Raw genomic sequence first — 18446 nt, 5'->3', positions numbered from 1 at the left:
ATTCCACCAATACAGTATCTGATCGGTTAAATTTCACTATCTTAACTGTTGAAATTGACCTAGATTCACCTATCAGTTTAGAAAACAGGTTTTGCACTTTCCTATTCAAATCGGAATTGTCGTCTGTTAAACCCTTTATCAAAATATTTTTCTTTCTCATTTCATTCGACACCTTGTCTATAGAATGCAAAATCAAACTGATTTTTCGCTGCATATCATCTTTAATTTTAAAAATTTCTTCTAATTTAACCTCCAACTGACTTAATCGTTGGTCGTGTTTATTATGCAAATTAACCAACCAGTCAATCCTCGTAACAACTTCATTTAGAGTCAAAAAAAGCTTTTCAAACCGGTCGTCCAAATAAGTAATAATCTCCCTAGGAATGGACTTACTTGAATCTGTCTTTGAAGAGAAAAATCCTCCAGTTTCGCCGACTTCAAGAAAGGTTCCTCGGAGAACGACGTCGCTTCACAGTAGATATCGGTGATTGGATCTGTGAATGCGGCGGAGTACGATCAACTTGACCAGGATTTAATTCAATACCACTTATTATTAACAGCAACTCAAACACCATTATCCAAAATTCGATCCGTAATGACCCCGTGATCCGACGAACTTGGCAAAATATTGTCATCCCCTTCTTCGAACCGAGAATCTCCCAGCAGAGAAACCAGAACCGAGGAAACGCGCACCGACTCCTCGCTTTCCGTCGGAAGGGTGATCTCGCGGATACCCTTGACGGAAAGAGAGTCGTCGCCAGGCTCTTTTCCTCTTCGTCCTTGCCACCCTCAAGTTCCGCCACCAACTCCTCACCTTCTCCAGCATCTTCACCCTGCAAGAAACAAAAATTAAATTATGTTGTTAATCAATGCAATATAATTTGTATTGCAATTTCAAGCAAGAAGTTGGGGGTGTACTATAGATTACCACCTATGGAATTTCAGGACTTTGATTATATATTTGAACTCGGGACCGAGACGAGTTCAACGGTACCCTATTTTTGGACCGGAGACGAAAAATAAAAAAATTATCATGGTTTTTAAGTTACCATACTTTTTTAATGCTTTCATGAAGACGGCACGATAGTTGCTAGTACTGCCATCTTGCGGTAAAGTCTGCAAACCATGACGTCGGACTACGGTCATCTCCAGTAGGGTTAAACACGCGATACGAGAGCGGAGAGAGCGACGCGACTTCCGATCATCGCGCGATCGCCGTTTCGGTTAATGTTACTTATGGCAGCGAACATGGCGGCCGTTCCCACTGTTCGTGCTCCCGACTGACCTCCAGGAGGGAGCCGCCGGCAGGCCGCCATGTGCTAAACGTCACTAGTTATTGATTCACGGTAGTTCTTGAACAAAGTAAAAAAAAGAGGAAACGTCTACTAAAGGCAATTTTAACGGCAAGCGACGCGACTCCCGATTGCGATAGCGAAGCCGACTTAGCGGAGAAAGCGACGCGACTTCCTATCATCGCGCGATTGCCGGAAAAAAGTATGATATTTTTCGTCTCCGGTCCAAAAGTAGGGTATCGTCGAACTCGTCTTGGTCTCCTGAGTTCAGATATATACTCAAAGATCCAAAATTCCATAGGTGGTAATCTATAGTATCCCCACACAAATGTATAGTATCCCTGTATATTAAAACCTTGATTATATAGAAATTTTGCACAATTTCTATATAATCAAGGTTTTAATATACAGGGAAGGATGCAAAAGTATGTGTACAGTTGTTGTTATGGAAAAAACCATACAGGGAGAAAATAGGAAGAAAAAACATTTCTTTTTATGTACAAATTAAATCACAAGTAAATAAGAAATACGAACTAATAAAAGATAATAATACTGAAAACCAAACATTTCTATTTCTCAGATTCTTTATTTTTGCATCCCCCCGTCGTGCAATCAATTAAATGGTAAAACGTTTAATGAGAGAAGAAATATACGTAATAATTTAGCCATTATTAAAATAATTTTCTATTAATTTAAGAACAGAAATTCGTTTAAAGGTATTTGAAATGAAGTTGACCAATCGTCCAGTTCTAAATTCGACCGAAACGGATATTTTACGTAATTGTCTCGAAAATTAAATCTTACGTCACGGATTACGTATACATAATAACGAAATAAATTCGAAAATGTAAAAAGGAACGAAATTCCGTTCGCCGCTCTCTCGTAATATTTATTTAATCGAATATTCGATTAATTATAATATTAATTACGATTGGCTTCAAACGAAAATTAGAACATAAAACGGCTAATCATTGCTTAATAAACTATATACATCGGAACGCAAAAATAATTTACAAGCGAGCGCCCAATATAATATATACTATATATATTAAGAACGATAAGGACAAAATAAGGGTGGAGGAGCAAGCGGGAGTGTACAGAATTCCATTTGAAAACCAACAAATAGGGGTCGATAAAGAATATGTAGAAGTGACCAAAAGAAACCTAGCGGTACGTGTAAAGGAGCGCAAATACAGTGTTAATAAAGGACTCAATAAGACGATCCTGGCAAGCATGGCACAGTCAGACGGTGCAATGGTTAAATGGGATGAAGCGAAGATCGTCAGAACGATACACTCGCCATCCATTGCGATGGAAATGGAAAAAATAGAGATATACAAAAGTAAAATAAAGAACCGCTGCCTGAATGCAAAGGATGCCAATGCTTTACCAATAGCGTGGAAATACAAGATCGAAAAAACTGGGTTTTAATAATCTATAAGGAATGAACTGGAACTTATATGTTATAATTTATTAATAATATTAGACTCGTGTAATTGGTTATTTAATTGTGTTAAGTTAACAGCATGTTTAATAATATTTATTTTATTTTATTTTATGTAATATACAAAAAATTTTGTTGACATTGCTTTTAAAAATTCAAATGAGATGAATTCGAACAGAAGGTTCTATTTTGGAACGATGAATGATAACCTGAGAATGGCCTATCAAAATAGGTTGAAAACGTTCGAAATAAAGAGAAAAACTCGGCAAATAAAATTCAGGTATGTTGTTGTTATAATTAACTAATATTGCTGGGAAGGAGATAGATAATCGCAATGTGTCCGATAATTTTCGAAAATTCCGGCCTTCTGCCAGGTCTGAGTTTTTTTTTTTTTTTTCCATTCTAACTGAACGAAAGAGCACCCCCTTCCCGCTCGGGAGCGTTTTTTCAATTTTTAATTAAAAAATTTTATTTTAAAATTAAAAAAAATTATTTTTTTCGTTAACAATAGAAAAAAAGTATTGTTACAACACATGACGATGGCAAACGTCGCAGTGGTTTCTTCAGTTTACTTGGGTGCGGACGTGCCTGCGCTTTGCTCTTGTGTTCTGGTGCCTTTTCGGAGCCTGTTTACTTTTTTGCTCGAGACCGTTTTTGTTCTTCTTCAGGTAAGCATCCTTTACTTTATTCAATATGGCGGCCGTCCGTTCCGGGGTTATCCGCAAAGATTCAAACCACCGAAACGGGCTCCGTTCCAATTAGGCTTAACTCGCAATTAGCCGTTTCATGTTCTAATTTTCGTTTGAAGCCAATCGTAATTAATATTATAATTAATCGAATATTCGATTAAATAAATATTACGAGAGAGCGGCGAACGGAATTTCGTTCCTTTTTACATTTTCGAATTTATTTCGTTATTATGTATACGTAATCCGTGACGTAAGATTTAATTCTCGAGACAATTACGTAAAATATCCGTTTCGGTCGAATTTAGAACTGGACGATTGGTCAACTTCATTTCAAATACCTTTAAACGAATTTCTGTTCTTAAATTAATAGAAAATTATTTTAATAATGGCTAAATTATTACGTATATTTCTTCTCTCATTAAACGTTTTACCATTTAATTGATTGCACGACGGGGGGATGCAAAAATAAAGAATCTGAGAAATAGAAATGTTTGGTTTTCAGTATTATTATCTTTTATTAGTTCGTATTTCTTATTTACTTGTGACTTAATTTGTACATAAAAAGAAATGTTTTTCTTCCTATATTCTCCCTGTATGGTTTTTTCCATAACAACAACTGTACACATACTTTTGCATCCCTCCCCTGTATATTAAAACCTTGATTATATAGAAATTGTGCAAAACAAGAAAGATTGAGACAACCAACTTGCTTGAAATTGCAATACAAATTATATTGCATTGATTAACAACGTAATTTAATTTTTGTTTGTTGCAGGGTGAAGATGATGGAGAAAGTGAGGAGTTGGTGGCGGAACTTGAGGGGGCGATTCCGCAGAGGAAAGGAGCCTGGCGACGACTCTCTTTCCGTCAAGGGTATCCGCGAGATCACCCTTCCGACGGAAAGCGAGGAGTCGGTGCGCGTTTCCTCGGTTCTGGTTTCCCTGCTGGGAGATTCTCGGTTCGAGGAAGGGGGTGGCAATATTTTGCCAAGTTCGTCGGATCACGGGGTCATTACGGATCTCTCATCACTCCTGGTTCTGGCAGAGACATTCTTTGCCGAACCGGACGGGATCGGTCCGGTCGACGGGATGGAGTTCGGAGACGTTTTTCGTCTCTGGGACCTGCACAATAGGGTGCAGGAGGAACTCCATCCCCGGCCGTACGATCCGTTCGGTGATGAGTGGCATTCGGAACCCCCCGAAGACTTGACGAAGTACGCGTTGTGGGACACTGTGCACTTCGCTAAACACGTGGTGGGCGAGAACCTCTTCGTTCTTCACCACCCACGTGAGCCGGACGAGACGCCGGTGGAGAAGTTGCGCAGGCTCACCCACTTTCTGGCTGACTTTCCAGCCTATAGATTTCCCAGGTGCAAATCGGAACCTGTGGAGCAAACCTTAAATAGGCTGCTCACTTCAGCTCGGAGGCAGCGCATTATTATTCCTTTATGGTTTCGCAACCCCTAGTGATGCGACCAACCGTGGAGGAGAAGGAGGAGAGACGATTGGTTTATTTTCTTTATTACTAACCTAGATATAAGACGGCAAGGTTTTTCTTATTGTTTTCCCCTTGCTATACTAACGCTAGTAAATTAAGCTAAAAACCTTTAATACCAGAAACTGTTGTTAAAATTACAATTTCAATCTCCACAATGCCACTCGTGACTACTTTCAATATAGTTAAACAATAGTTAAACAATATAGTTAAATAATAGATAAATGGAAACCAGTTTCTCATAGAAGTCCATCCCTTTTGGCAGATGCTTACATTGTGCATTGTCTTATCCTGTCAATCCGATCTATTCAATGCAAATTACTTAATACATTACAGAATTGTTGCGAGTGTTTTAGCTGATTACTCAGTATATCTCGTTGCCTTTCATATTTTATGTAATTTTTATCTTACTCATTTTTTCTATTATGATTCTATTCCTAGACAGAATTCTATAATCATGTTGTTTATAGAATTCTGTCGAATTGCCACCGATTATGACATTTTTACGATTTAGACAATTTAGAGACCAATCTTGACATTTTTTGGAGGGCCGACTCGCTTAAACAAGGGTCGGCGGGTTAGAGGCGGGTTAAGATTGCGACAAAAGCAATCTGTGACAATATATTCAGGCCGTAACAGCGGCAATAACAGATTAGATACCGATTTTGACACCGAATATGACATTTTCACGATTCAGACACCTAATTTGCCACCGATTATGACATTTTTACGATTTAGACAATTTAGAAACCAATCTTGACATTTTTTGGAGGGCCGACTCGCTTAAACAAGGGTCGGCGGGTTAGAGGCGGGTTAAGATTGCGACAAAAGCAATCTGTGACAATATATTCAGGCCGTAACAGCGGCAATAACAGATTAGATACCGATTTTGACACCGAATATGACATTTTCACGATTCAGACACCTAATTTGCCACCGATTATGACATTTTTACGATTTAGACAATTTAGAAACCAATCTTGACATTTTTTGGAGGGCCGACTCGCTTAAACAAGGGTCGGCGGGTTAGAGGCGGGTTAAGATTGCGACAAAAGCAATCTGTGACAATATACCCAGGCCGTAACAGCGGCAATAACAGATTAGATACCGATCTTGACACCGAATATGACATTTTCACGATTCAGACACCTAATTTGCCACCGATTATGACATTTTTACGATTTAGACAATTTAAAAACCAATCTTGACATTTTTTGGAGGGCCGACTCGCTTAAACAAGGGTCGGCGGGTTAGAGGCGGGTTAAGATTGCGACAAAAGCAATCTGTGACAATATACCCAGGCCGTAACAGCGGCAATAACAGATTAGATACCGATCTTGACACCGAATATGACATTTTCACGATTCAGACACCTAATTTGCCACCGATTATGACATTTTTACGATTTAGACAATTTAAAAACCAATCTTGACATTTTTTGGAGGGCCGACTCGCTTAAACAAGGGTCGGCGGGTTAGAGGCGGTAAGATTGCGACAAAAGCAATCTGTGACAATATACCCAGGCCGTAACAGCGGCAATAACAGATTAGGTAAAGTTGTTTTTGCGTGTTTTTGAGTCACGCAAAAACAACTTTGAGGCACTACGGCTTCTTTCCATCCACACCCCTCCTTCCAATGGTTCCCCACCTAAATATATACCGATCACCTACAATCCGGCACTGAAGACCATATACTACCAAATAGCGAAGAAAAAGGATATCCGCTTAGCTTTCAGGAGATGCCCAACGATTTTCGAGTGGCTTAGGAACGGAAAAGACGCTCCAGATAAAAACAGACTTCCGGGAATATACTCTATACCCATCGCCGACCACAGAGATAACAGCGAAGCCATCTACATCGGATCCACCAAACGCAACATACAGACGAGGATCAAGGAGCACAAAGCGGACATATTACACCATAGACAAAACACCGCCCTAGCAGTCTATTCATCCGATCCAGAAATAGAGCCTCTTTTCACCCGTGCCGCAATCATTCACCCCACGTTTCGACAAGATCACCTCAAATGGCTTGAAGCTATATACATCTTACTCAACACCCGCAGTAACACGCACTGCATCAATTTTAAAAAGGAGGTCATCTTATCATCGGCTTGGGAAGCCTTTCTCAACAGATCCCTGACGTAGCGCTATACTCACATCGCGCAAGTCTAATATGACGACATCGGCTGCACGCAACAGCGTTCCAGAATGCAAATTTTTTCTAAATCAACGGTCAACTTTGACGGGATATTTAAATTTTGTAGAATAGAATTCCGTTACGCCTGAGGAAGAACCAACGAGGTTCGAAAACGTTTGCGTTTTACAGAGAAAGAGGAGAGAAGCACACCGGTCAAAGGCACTACAGTTGTTGGTTTTAATGAATTCCAAAATTTAGTAATTCTGAATCATGGATCAAATATTTGAGTAATAAAAAAAAACAAATTAAAATTTGTAAGCATTTTTAAAACAATAGTCACATATTACTTCTAAGCAATAAAAAAATGTAATAACAGAAACAAATATTTTATGTAATGGGAAATCTATTGTTTGTTTAATGATAATTTTTCTATTATGTTTATGATTAACAGCTATTACTTTTCATGATTACAACCTGCTTTCACAGTACATGTGAAAAGTTTTGATATCTATCAAATATTTTTTTTTTATAATTTATAAAAACCTAACACTTTCTAAGTATTTGATATGGGTATCTGAAATTGTGGCATGGGTCAGGGCAGAGTTCGCTATCACCAGTGGTATAGCGAGGGTGGTGCATCATGCACCGGGTGCCACTCGCAGAGGGGTGCCCAAATAGTCTCCAAGACAAACTATATGTGTTTCTGGAGGGGGAGGGGGTGTCAATAGTGTTGTGCCCCGGGCGCCAGTTATGTTAGCTATTCCACTGACCATCACCGATCTAGCATATGCTACAAGGCCGGATGGCCGAGCGGTCAAGGTGGCAGCCTACCGCTCTGGGGGACCCGGGATCGAATCCAAACGGGTCGAAAATCCCCAGGAATTTTTCGGGGGGTGGTCGTTCGGATATGTCGGGCCCCGTCCCTCACCACCCGGTCGCCCCATTGTGAGGCCTAGCCGAACCCATAATCGGGCTTGCTAAAAAAGGCCCTCTTAGGCCACAGGGCGGAAAGAAGTTAAAAAAAATCAAATATGAATGAAAAATTTATATTTTGGATTATGTTAAAATATAAATTTACAAAATTGTTACAAAATTTGTTTTTCTTGTAAGAAATGTCTTACATCCTCAATCTATTGCTAAAACATATCCATTTTAGATCATACGTAAACAGATTCATATGAATGAAAAGCAAATCCAAAATGGTAGTAATAGTCAAAACAAAACTTAAATAAGTCATAATCTAAAAAGTTTTCTTAATTAAATTATATATTCAATCTATAATTGCACATCAAGACTGATTTAGTTCATAATAATCAGAAAATAATTCATTTCATGGTGTACCAATGAAAAGTTTTCATCTGCTTAAATTCTCTCCTAAACCAATACAGTCAATAAATATTCATTACACATTTCAGTTATTATTTTATCTTTTAGCATACATGAAATTATTCGAAAAATTGTTCAGATTGTTCTAAGTTATGATTAGGATAATTTAAAGTTTACATTTTAATAAAACTAGTTCACAAAGTTAATTTAGCAAATGTAAATAGACCCGAGGTTTGATCAAAAATACCCAACTTTTAGTGCAAATAAAAGGAGAATGTTACATTTCAAATAAATTTAAAAAGAAACAATAAATTAAATCTTCATTCAAAATTAAAGTTTTGAAAAATTACTGCAAATAACATTTATAACATGAACTTTAATGTTAATAATAATCATGTATATAAAGGCTTATAAGGTAGTACATAATTATCACAGTTTAAGTTATTATAATTAACCTAAGTCAATGCATTAGAAGACACGATCGTGGCACTGGCCATCAGTTGTCGAAGTCTGCAGAGGTTTAGGATGTGGTCCCTGACCAGGATGAGGTTGCTGGACTACTCTTCTTCTTTGGACAGAATATTCAAACATCGAATGCGTGTGCTGAGATAACATTTTACCTAAATCACAAGGCATGGGATCCGTCCAGAAAAAGTCGTGATTTAACGCGTTGTCACTGTCCATTCGTTTGCTCGGATCCAAAGTCAACAACCGATCGAGAAGATCCAAAGCGTACGGATCTTTTACGTAAGCTTTCAACCTTTCCTTGACTCTTCTTTTCTGACCTTTCAGAATTTCTAACTTATTGTACAATTCTAACTTTTCTACACCGGGCCACACTTCGGGTGTTATCGAACCGCACAACTGACTGATCAAAGTTAGCTGATGCTGCTCGCTGTTTCCCTGCATGATCGGACTCCTCGTCCACATTTCCGCCATGATGCAGCCTCCTCCCCACATGTCGACGGGAGGGCCATAATTCCTCTCTCCCAATAACAATTCCGGAGGCCGATACCAGAGGGTGACCACGCGGTTAGTATATCTGTTTGGCTGACCGGTCTTACTAATGCTGAAAGCTCTCGCCAGACCAAAATCTGCCAGTTTGAGCACTCCATTTTTGGTGATGAGTATATTGGCTGCCTTCATATCCCTATGTAGTATTTTATTGCTATGTATGAAATAAAGTCCATTTAATAATTGCTGCATTACTTTTTTGATTTCTCCTAGAGAAAACTTAACATTAACATTGCTCAATAATCCAGCCAAATCGTGTTCACAAAAGTCAAATACTAAATAGAAAGTAGCTTTAAAACGATTAATGCTGCTGGCTCTCGTTCGGCATATTTCTAATAAACTGAAGACATTTTCGTGTTTTAATAATTGAAGTATCTTTATTTCTCTTAGAGCTGTTATAGGGAAACCTTCTTTCTCATTCTCCATTAAAACTTTTTTCAAAGCACCATCTTTCTCGATTGTCTGTGACATGCTTTAAAAACTTCACCGAAGGTACAGTACCTTGACCTATTTTTGCGATTTTCTCATATTTGGTCACTTCGTCACAAAACGGAAAATCGAATCCTTCGATTTTAGATGCTAAAGACTGGTTTGGATTCGAAGTCGTAGCCATTTCTTCCGAAATAAATATATTTTTGTCATCAAATATCGGCAGAGCACGAACAAACTAGAATCGTGATTCCTTCGTTTACTTACGAACCAGTGTTGCCATCTCCTGTAAAGTTTATTGTCATTCGTTACGAAATTATTGGGTTAGAAAATAATTTTTAAATTGAAAATAAATCTGTAGAAAAAGTAATTGTTTCATTTCTAATTTATATTAAAATTTATTAGGGTGTAATTTAAAAAAAAAAAATTACCTATAAATTTCCACTGTCGTCCGGTCGTCTTTCTTTAATCTCGATACCAGAATATGGAAACCTAACAGTTCCCGAGACTGGCGCTGTTCGCCGTAGCGGCATAATTTAGAACTAAGATTTACCAAGGCCCTAGACCTATGTACTGTACAGTACTGTACAAGAATGAAGCATTTTGACCAATTTGTAACCAAACTCTGAATATTGCTTATAAAGGGAAGACATCATTAAAGCAACATCTGGAAACAGATCATCATAAGAAAAATATTACATCAACTGGAAGCAATGTTCGAATTGAGAAATGTATTGCACCACACAATTCCAACTCCAAAATTTTCAATGACTCGATGGTAGCAACATGAATTTCTTCTGTCGGAACCAAGACAGAAGCTTCGATTTAAAGGTGTTTGGAATCCTATTCATTAGAAAAGATATTACAGGTAGAAGGGTTAAAAAATATTCCATTCATAGAAATTGCAACTGATAGTAGCAATCACAAAGATGCAAAGATATTTTCAGTTATAATTCATTATTTTACTCACAAAACTATTGGAATTGAACATAAACTTGTCCAGATGACATCAGTCTCAAACAAAAAAAGCAGCTACCATTAAGGCGCGTGGGGTGCAGGTGCACCCCAAACATTTTTAAACGCGTGTATTTTTTCATGTAATGAATGCTCAAAAATGATGCCCTCAGTACCTTCCTTCAAAGTACTGAAGATCGCACTGAAAAAGTTCAAAATTCCAGAAAAAAAAACATTTTATAAAAAAAACAGCAAAATGCATGGGATGCACCTGCACCCCGCGCGCCTAACGGAGGAAGTTTTTTTAGCGCGACCACTGGAGGGGGTGGACCCGAGTTAGTGTACTGAAAAAACGGTCATTGCCTGATATCGAATCAGTCATAATACAAATGACGAATAAGAGCATAGAAGGCGTATAAATAACATTTTTAAGGCCAATAAACGGAAAAAAGGTGTCCTATAGACTTAGCATTAAAAGTTTGAAAAGTGGCGTTTCTGGAAATATTTATTGCTAAATTGTCTTGAAAACATGTTTGTCTAAATAACGTCAAACAATTTCTTTTTACGAAATTAGAAGAAAAAAAAACAATTAAAACAAGCGATTTTATAGCGACTGTTTACATAAGTCAAAGTGGTAGTCTGCGGGGGCGTGGCATTTCGCGGGAATTTTACCGACAATTGTTTTTATTGGTGGATCTAATAACAGACAAAGAAAGTAACCAATTACTGTGTAAAAGAAGTTAACTATCGATGTTATCTGGCAATAATCCGCCTTTTTATCTCTAGTCGCTGTAGAGTTTTGGGGGTGTACTTTTGGAAATACTGAAATATTTTTGGCCCGGGGTTCGTGACAAAGCATTTAATGATTGGAACAGTTAAAAAACACATACGGGAACACGATTCAACGATTAGATAGCAACAGACTTGTTTACAGTTTGAAAAATAGACTTTTGAAGTTGACGATTTTTTCCCTGAAAAATTCGCGAAACGTAATACTTTTTTGTTTTCGTTATAAATAAACAAAAATGATATATTTTAAGTAGTATTGTTGATTAATACATCAGAAAAACAATCTCACTAACGTCAAAAACGAAAAAATCGCGAAAAAAATTTTGATTTTTTCAGTAACAACTTTAGTCGTGCGGGTGTTTGATTCCCCGCGCGCCTAGCGCAGAGTTAATAAAATCTTAGATAATACATATGTATAACAAATTATATTATTAAAATCGTAAACCGAAGTTATTTTGATGTAGAAGGCTTCATAAAATCTAACAAGTTCGTCTGACGGCTCAAAGATTTTTTTCTCTCGCAAAATTTCCTCGTAGCATGCTAATAATTTTTTTATTTCTCGTTTTGTAGAAGAAATGCGCTCTTCGTTGGAGTCTATTTTTTCGAAAATTTGTAATCCCTTTTATTTTTGTATCAAAGTCTTTAATAATGTTAACTTTACATTTCAAAGATAAAGTTTTTCTTCTCTTGTTTGATGCAGAAGAATCAGTTCTACTTCGTTTGGATGACATAGAGTCTCTCAAGTCACGGTAGATATAACAAACACAGAAATAAATAACGCAAAATAAATTGTAGCTATGCGTCGATTCCGCGCGACACGTCCAAACATGTAACCTGAATAAGTGTGGGGCAGTGTTTTTCAACCTTTTTCATTGAATGGCACCCCTGATTGAAAAATAAAAAGTCGCGGCACCCTTGACCGGCGGCGGATCTAGAATCTGAATAAGGGAGCTTAATGGAGGGCAAATGAATTTTTTGCGAAAACGAATATTATGTACAACGTTGGGGTGGAGTCCGGGGAGGGGACTCCCGCCCCGGGAAAATATTTTTAAGAATTGACAGTTTGAAGTAGCATTTTAATGCAAAAATAGTGTTTCTGCGTGTTCAAAATCAAAATTTAAGTCCATTGAATTTCGTCGAAATACTGACAACGAGTTATCTTGAACTACACTTAAGTAAATTTCCAAGAAAATGCCTAAAGGTCCTTTTGCGACACCCCATTCGTGGCGCCGTGGCACCCCGGTTGAAAAACATTGGTGTGGGGAGTGAGTAATCAAGAGTTGCGTGGCGCTCAAACAAAAGACGAATCGACAAAATTTAAAAATCGCGTAACTCCGGGTTCGCGTAAGTCGAGGTATTATTACTGTACTGTGTTCTCAACAGTAGCTGTTAGCGTATCAGGAGGAATTTAACTTGCTCGAGACTATTTATTCATAGTCTCCAATGTAAAATGTTAAACCTACATGTACGAGTATTAGATCACGCGAGTGTGCTTGAACAACGAAAGGACAGGATACACAACTAAAACAAAACTTTATTTATTTTCTATAGATAAAAAAATTATTAATTGGCCCTCTCTACGTTTCCTTGACTCTGAATGTACTGTACGTTGGTTTCCCGTTTACCATGTTAATAAACTGGATATATATGTGTGTCGCGAATTGGAATTTGTCAATGTTACTTGCCAGGAAAAGTTCTGACATGATACGATCACCATAAAAAAACACGTAATCCGATTGTTGTTAAAATGAAATTTTTGACTGTAATTCATTACATAACTTTGCTTCTACTTGTATTAATGAAACAATTCATGTTGTTATGGTAAGAAAACTCGCGTTGTGAAAGAAAAACCACAATTTCGCGATTGAGTTTTCCTTTGACAAAGGATTGGTTAAAGATAGAGTAAGTTATATGTTTCAAATTTTAAGAAAATTTCCTTTATCTTCAAATTTGCATGAAAAATAATAATTATATGAATCACAACCGAAAACTGGCCTAAATTAATACACCATTGTTAAACGGAGTACAGAATAAAAGACATGGAACACGATGTTGAATAATGATCTTTATTTGTGGTGATCTGCTCCAGACAGGACGAACAAAAATAGAAATGTTACTAAGGTGAAAGTTCGTTCAACATCGAACAAAGGACGGTGCCGAATTGTATTAATAACCAATCGTCTTTCTCAGAAACCAATCTGGTTTGATTTTACCTGGTAACAGAAAAAGTCTGATCAGAGATCGAAAAAGGGATTTAATAACCAATAAAGTAATGATTTTCGGGTCCAAAAGATATTTAAACCTAGGCCACAAAGACACTACTTACATTGCCATGGCGTCTCGATTAGGGATTGCAATCCAGCAGTGTTTTGAATCCAGCTGGATTTTTGCTGGATTGAAATCATTCCAGCTGGATCCAGCGCGGATCCAGCGCGGATCCAGCGTGGATGTATTTTTGGTGCAATAGTATTATCTGTCTATCTATCTATCCTTATGTTTTTAAAATGAAATAAAACATTTAAAAAAAATACTTTAAAAGCTTTTATTATTTAGACTGGTCACTATAAATCAGTAAAACTTCTTACACATTTAGGTAGTAAACTTAACTTTGGTTCGGTTTAACACTTGAGATAGAGATAATTAACTTTAAATGTTTAGTTAGATTATAATTATAATGTAATCATTAAGTTAAATAATAGCAAAGGTAATTCTACTAATTAATTTATATTAATATATTATTATAATGTAAGGACGGATAATCAGTGGCTAAGTGGCTATCAGTCTATCAGTTATTTATAAGTATATAAAACTTAACGGAAAACGTCCACACGGACAAAATATAGATAAATAAACAAAATAATTAGCGGCAAAAGTATATACAGGGTGTTTTTTTTTAAACTGACGGTACTCAGAAACATCTGTAGAGCAATCTAACAGCCGGACTGTCGCCAAATTCGGGAGAGTGACTAAGGACGACATGGAAAAGAGATTTCGCGAAGAAAAAAGTAATACCTAAATTCGCCGGTAGAGGAGGATTTGGCGCTGTTGTAGCGAAAAAGTTACCAGCACTTCACTGAAGAAAGGGTCATCAGTCGCTTTTTTCCACTTGCATGGCCGCCTCGCTCCCGGATCTAACCCCATGTTACTTTTTCCTGTGGGGTTACTTAAAGTCCAAGGTCTATCTTGGTAGTGTCCCAAACTTGATGACTTTGAAGGACAACGTTTCTCGAACCGTGATGAACATTCCTGCGGACATGTTACGTTCGGCCATAGAGAACACGGTGTTCAGGATGCAATGAGTTGTCCAGCAGGACGGTGATCACATTGAAGAAGAGAGAAGGTTATTTGCTGAGTAATTAAACTTTCGTTATTACACTGAAACCTCTGTCTGATTATTCATTCGTGTGTTTGTTAATTGCAGCTGAATTTTATGCAGATTCTTAGCTGTTTCGCTACAACAGCGCCAAATCCACCCCTACCGGCAAATTTGGGTACTACTTTTTTCTTCGCGGAATCTCTTTCCCATGTCGTCCTTAGTCACTCTCCTAAATTTGGCGACAGTCCGGCTGTTAGATTGCTCTACAGATGTCTCTGAGTACCGTCAGTTTAAAAAAAAACACCCTGTACAGTAATACCTCGACTTACGCTACCCCGACTTACGCGAACCCGGAGTTACGCGATTTTCAAATCTCGACGATTCGTCTTTTGTTTGAGCGCCACGCAACCCTTGATTACTCACTCCCCCCAAACTATTGTTCAGCTTACAGGTTCGGACGTGTCGCGCGGAATCGACGCATAGCTACAATTTATTTTGACTTATTTATTTCTGTGTTATATCTACGGAGACTTGAGACTCTACTGTGTCATCCAAACGAAGTAGAACTGATTCTTCTGCATCAAACAAGAAAAGAAAAACTCCATCTTTAATAATGTTAACTTTACATTCCAAAGACTTCGATACAAAAATGAAAATTTGTAAATTGGCAAAACTTGATCCTTTAGACCCAGTTCAATCAGATGATCGAATAACGGTTGGAAACTTGACAGAAGGCCTCAGTTTAATTAAAAAGAGGTTACAAATTTTAGAAAATATAGACTCCAACGAAGAGCGCATTTCTTCTACAAAACGAAAAATAAAAAAAAATTATTAGCATGCTACGAGGAAATTTTGCGGGAGAAAAAATCTTTGAGCCGTCAGACAAATTTGTTAGATTTTAGGAAGCCTTCTATAACAAAATAACTTCGATTTACGATTTTAATAATATAATTTGTTATACATATGTATTATCTAAAATTCTATTAAACATTTTTTTCTAAATTGTTGTTTTCTTTAGTCTCCGGCCCCAATTAAAAATAATTAGTATGTATTTATATGCGAAGTTATACCCCGACTTACGCGAATTCAACTTACGCGGTTATCGCTCGGTTCCACCTATCGCGTAAGTTCGAAGTATTACTTTATATAAGATATAACAACGAAACCAGCATTGTCCGTTAATAACAATAATTAATGTTAAAGAATCTCCACATGGTAGACAATGAGTCCGCATCTCTATGGTTCATACAACCAGTTGTCATGTGCGCCTTGCAGGTTTCCAATCTCTCAAGATGTTTGACTGTTTGCCTATTCGTCGTCGTTTTTATAATTGCCGCTCGATCCCATTGGACGTTAACATCCTTGTGCCTTGCGTATGATGCCAGCGCAGTGTTGTCAAGGTTCTTACTGATTGTATATTTGTGGTCTTGAGCCTTTGTTTTAAACTGCGCATCGTTGCACCCACATAAACAAGCTTGGAATTGAAACGTTGGTTGTGTAAAGGCACCGAATTCGAAACCCGTTGTCGAATTCCGATCCTCTTTCTTTTTATCGTTTCTTAAAAGTTTGAAAACAGTGGAATTACGTCGGTATACAATACGAAAATTATCAGACCCGGCAGTACATCTATGTATCTTGTTTAAAAAAAATGGGATGTAATTAAGCACTATTCTTTTTATATTTATTCGAAACACATTTTATGTTCTATAGTTAATGTATTTTTTTGTAACTGAGGAAGATCGTTAAAAGCGATTGAATATGTTATTATTTTATTAAATTTTGCTGGATTGATTAAGGTATAGTTGATTTATAAGTAATTTAATTATTAGTGTTAGTAAAGTAGTGAGTAAATAATTAGTAAGTAATTAGTAGCAGTCTAGTAGTTAGCAAAGCGGCGACGCGACAACGTAGACTTTTGCGCAATTATTTAAAAAGCTAATTGAGTATTTGCGGATCCGCAGCGCTGGATCCAGCACTTGGTGCTGGATCCAGCAGGCCGAAAAATGCGCTGGATCCAGCTGGATTGCTGGATGAGGGATCCAGCAATTGCAATCCCTAGTCTCGATAGGCTATGCTCCTCGCTTAGGTGTTTCCCGCAAACTTACGTCTTTCTCCTTTGCCAATATATAGGAAACGTTCTGTATATATAAATGGTGTCCTGTGAACGATAGGAAACCATCTTCATTTTCGGACTCTTTTCTGCTACTTAGAAGCGAGTTTCCCTTTAATAGACCCGTAGAAAAATTGCCCAAGTGTTGCGTTGCTATAACTTAACAAACGAAACGAAGCGAAACATAAACAAAAATTAATTGATTTATAGAAATGCAATCGATATTTCGGGGTGGAATGTACTGTACGACATGATGTACGTTAGTAGTGTTTGAAAGTAAAGAGTACGGAATTTCTTAGCAATTGGTCGAACGGCCTAAAAGTGTATAGGGAACAGGCAAACATGCTCATTTATAATCGCACACGTCTTTTTTTTGGAGTTACCCACCGAACAAAAACCTCAAAATAAAATTGATTGACATGCGTAATTTTTAGCACGCGCTGCGATTATCATTTCATAAGCCCGTTTTTTATTGTTGCACAAACAATAGATTTTAAGAATAATTTTTCAGTGATTGTTGAAGTTTTTGTTTGTTCGATGCGACGTTATCGAATGCGAGTTTTAGATTTTAAAATGAATTTTTCTAGTAAGTTAAACTATGTTTTTATTGTATAATTATATTAACTTTTTAATAACGTGTTGGCAATGACTATAAAGACATGCAATTAATAGTAATTTTCTACGGGATGTTTAAAAATTCCAATAAAAATGTTATACGGTGGAACGATATTTAACTCTGTATTCATTTTCTGCTGGAGACAATTACAGCATTAAACGTATTTTCTGCAAATGAATAGCAATTTATTATTTTATTCCTGCATCTTTTAATATTCGGTTCCATTAGGATGAATAAAGAGTAGCAAACATAAATTACAACAACATTTTTATAATAAGATAAGATATTTAAAAATATGATTGAAATCTACTATTAATTTAAAATAATCTTATAGAAAGTTGTCACAACTGTAATGTAAAGGCTAATGTATTAGCGTTTAATGTATACTTTCGACTTGATTCTGAGTACATTTCAGGTTTTGGTCATTGAACAATGCTATATTTTCTATTTACAAAATGTTTTGGTCTATTACATAATTCATCCATATTGCTGAATACAGATACAGCAAATAAATCGATATTTGCCTCTAAATAAATGCAAACAATGCTCATTTATAAGAAAAAACTTATAACAAATGTGGATATTATTTTTAATTGGCTAAAATTATCCATTGATTTTCCTTTATTTTTTATCGTTGTTTCTCGAGTATAAAAATATAAATGAACATTTGATTATTTACATTTTTATAGTTAATCTACAAACTAAATACAGTGGTGCCTCGTATAACGTACGCCTCGAATAACGGACGCTGCGAACAACGGACTTTCTGTTTGGCCGTTACGTGACTCGAGCAACGGACTGGCTGCGAACAACGGACTTTCCGGCATAATTGAT

The 18446-nt window shown here is 37.0% G+C and overlaps 1 protein-coding gene and 1 pseudogene across 1 annotated transcript; one reads left to right on the top strand and one right to left on the bottom strand.

The window, feature by feature from the left end:
* Positions 1–3273: 3273 nt before the first annotated feature.
* Positions 3274–4959, top strand: LOC136970818 (uncharacterized). The gene is made up of 2 exons (XM_067265290.1): positions 3274–3404; positions 4201–4959. The coding sequence occupies exon 2, from the start codon at positions 4208–4210 to the stop codon at positions 4889–4891; it is 684 nt and encodes a 227-aa protein (XP_067121391.1). The 5' UTR covers positions 3274–3404; positions 4201–4207; the 3' UTR covers positions 4892–4959.
* Positions 4960–8769: 3810 nt separating this feature from the next.
* On the bottom strand, positions 8770–10070 carry LOC136970809 (cyclin-dependent kinase 9 pseudogene; annotated as a pseudogene).
* Between the last annotated feature and the right edge of the window lie 8376 nt (positions 10071–18446).

Source organism: Centruroides vittatus, unplaced genomic scaffold (assembly GCF_030686945.1).
Source record: "Centruroides vittatus isolate TY-2023 unplaced genomic scaffold, ASM3068694v2 contig_1050, whole genome shotgun sequence".
Classification (NCBI taxonomy): Eukaryota; Metazoa; Arthropoda; class Arachnida; order Scorpiones; family Buthidae; genus Centruroides; species Centruroides vittatus.
The sequence above is the reverse complement of the archived record's forward strand: the minus strand, read 5'-3'. Positions and strand labels throughout refer to the sequence as shown.

Excerpts from the sequence above, each read along its gene's own strand:
- LOC136970818 (XM_067265290.1), top strand. The coding sequence starts at position 4,208 with ATGATGGAGAAAGTGAGGAGTTGGTGGCGGAACTTGAGGGGGCGATTC.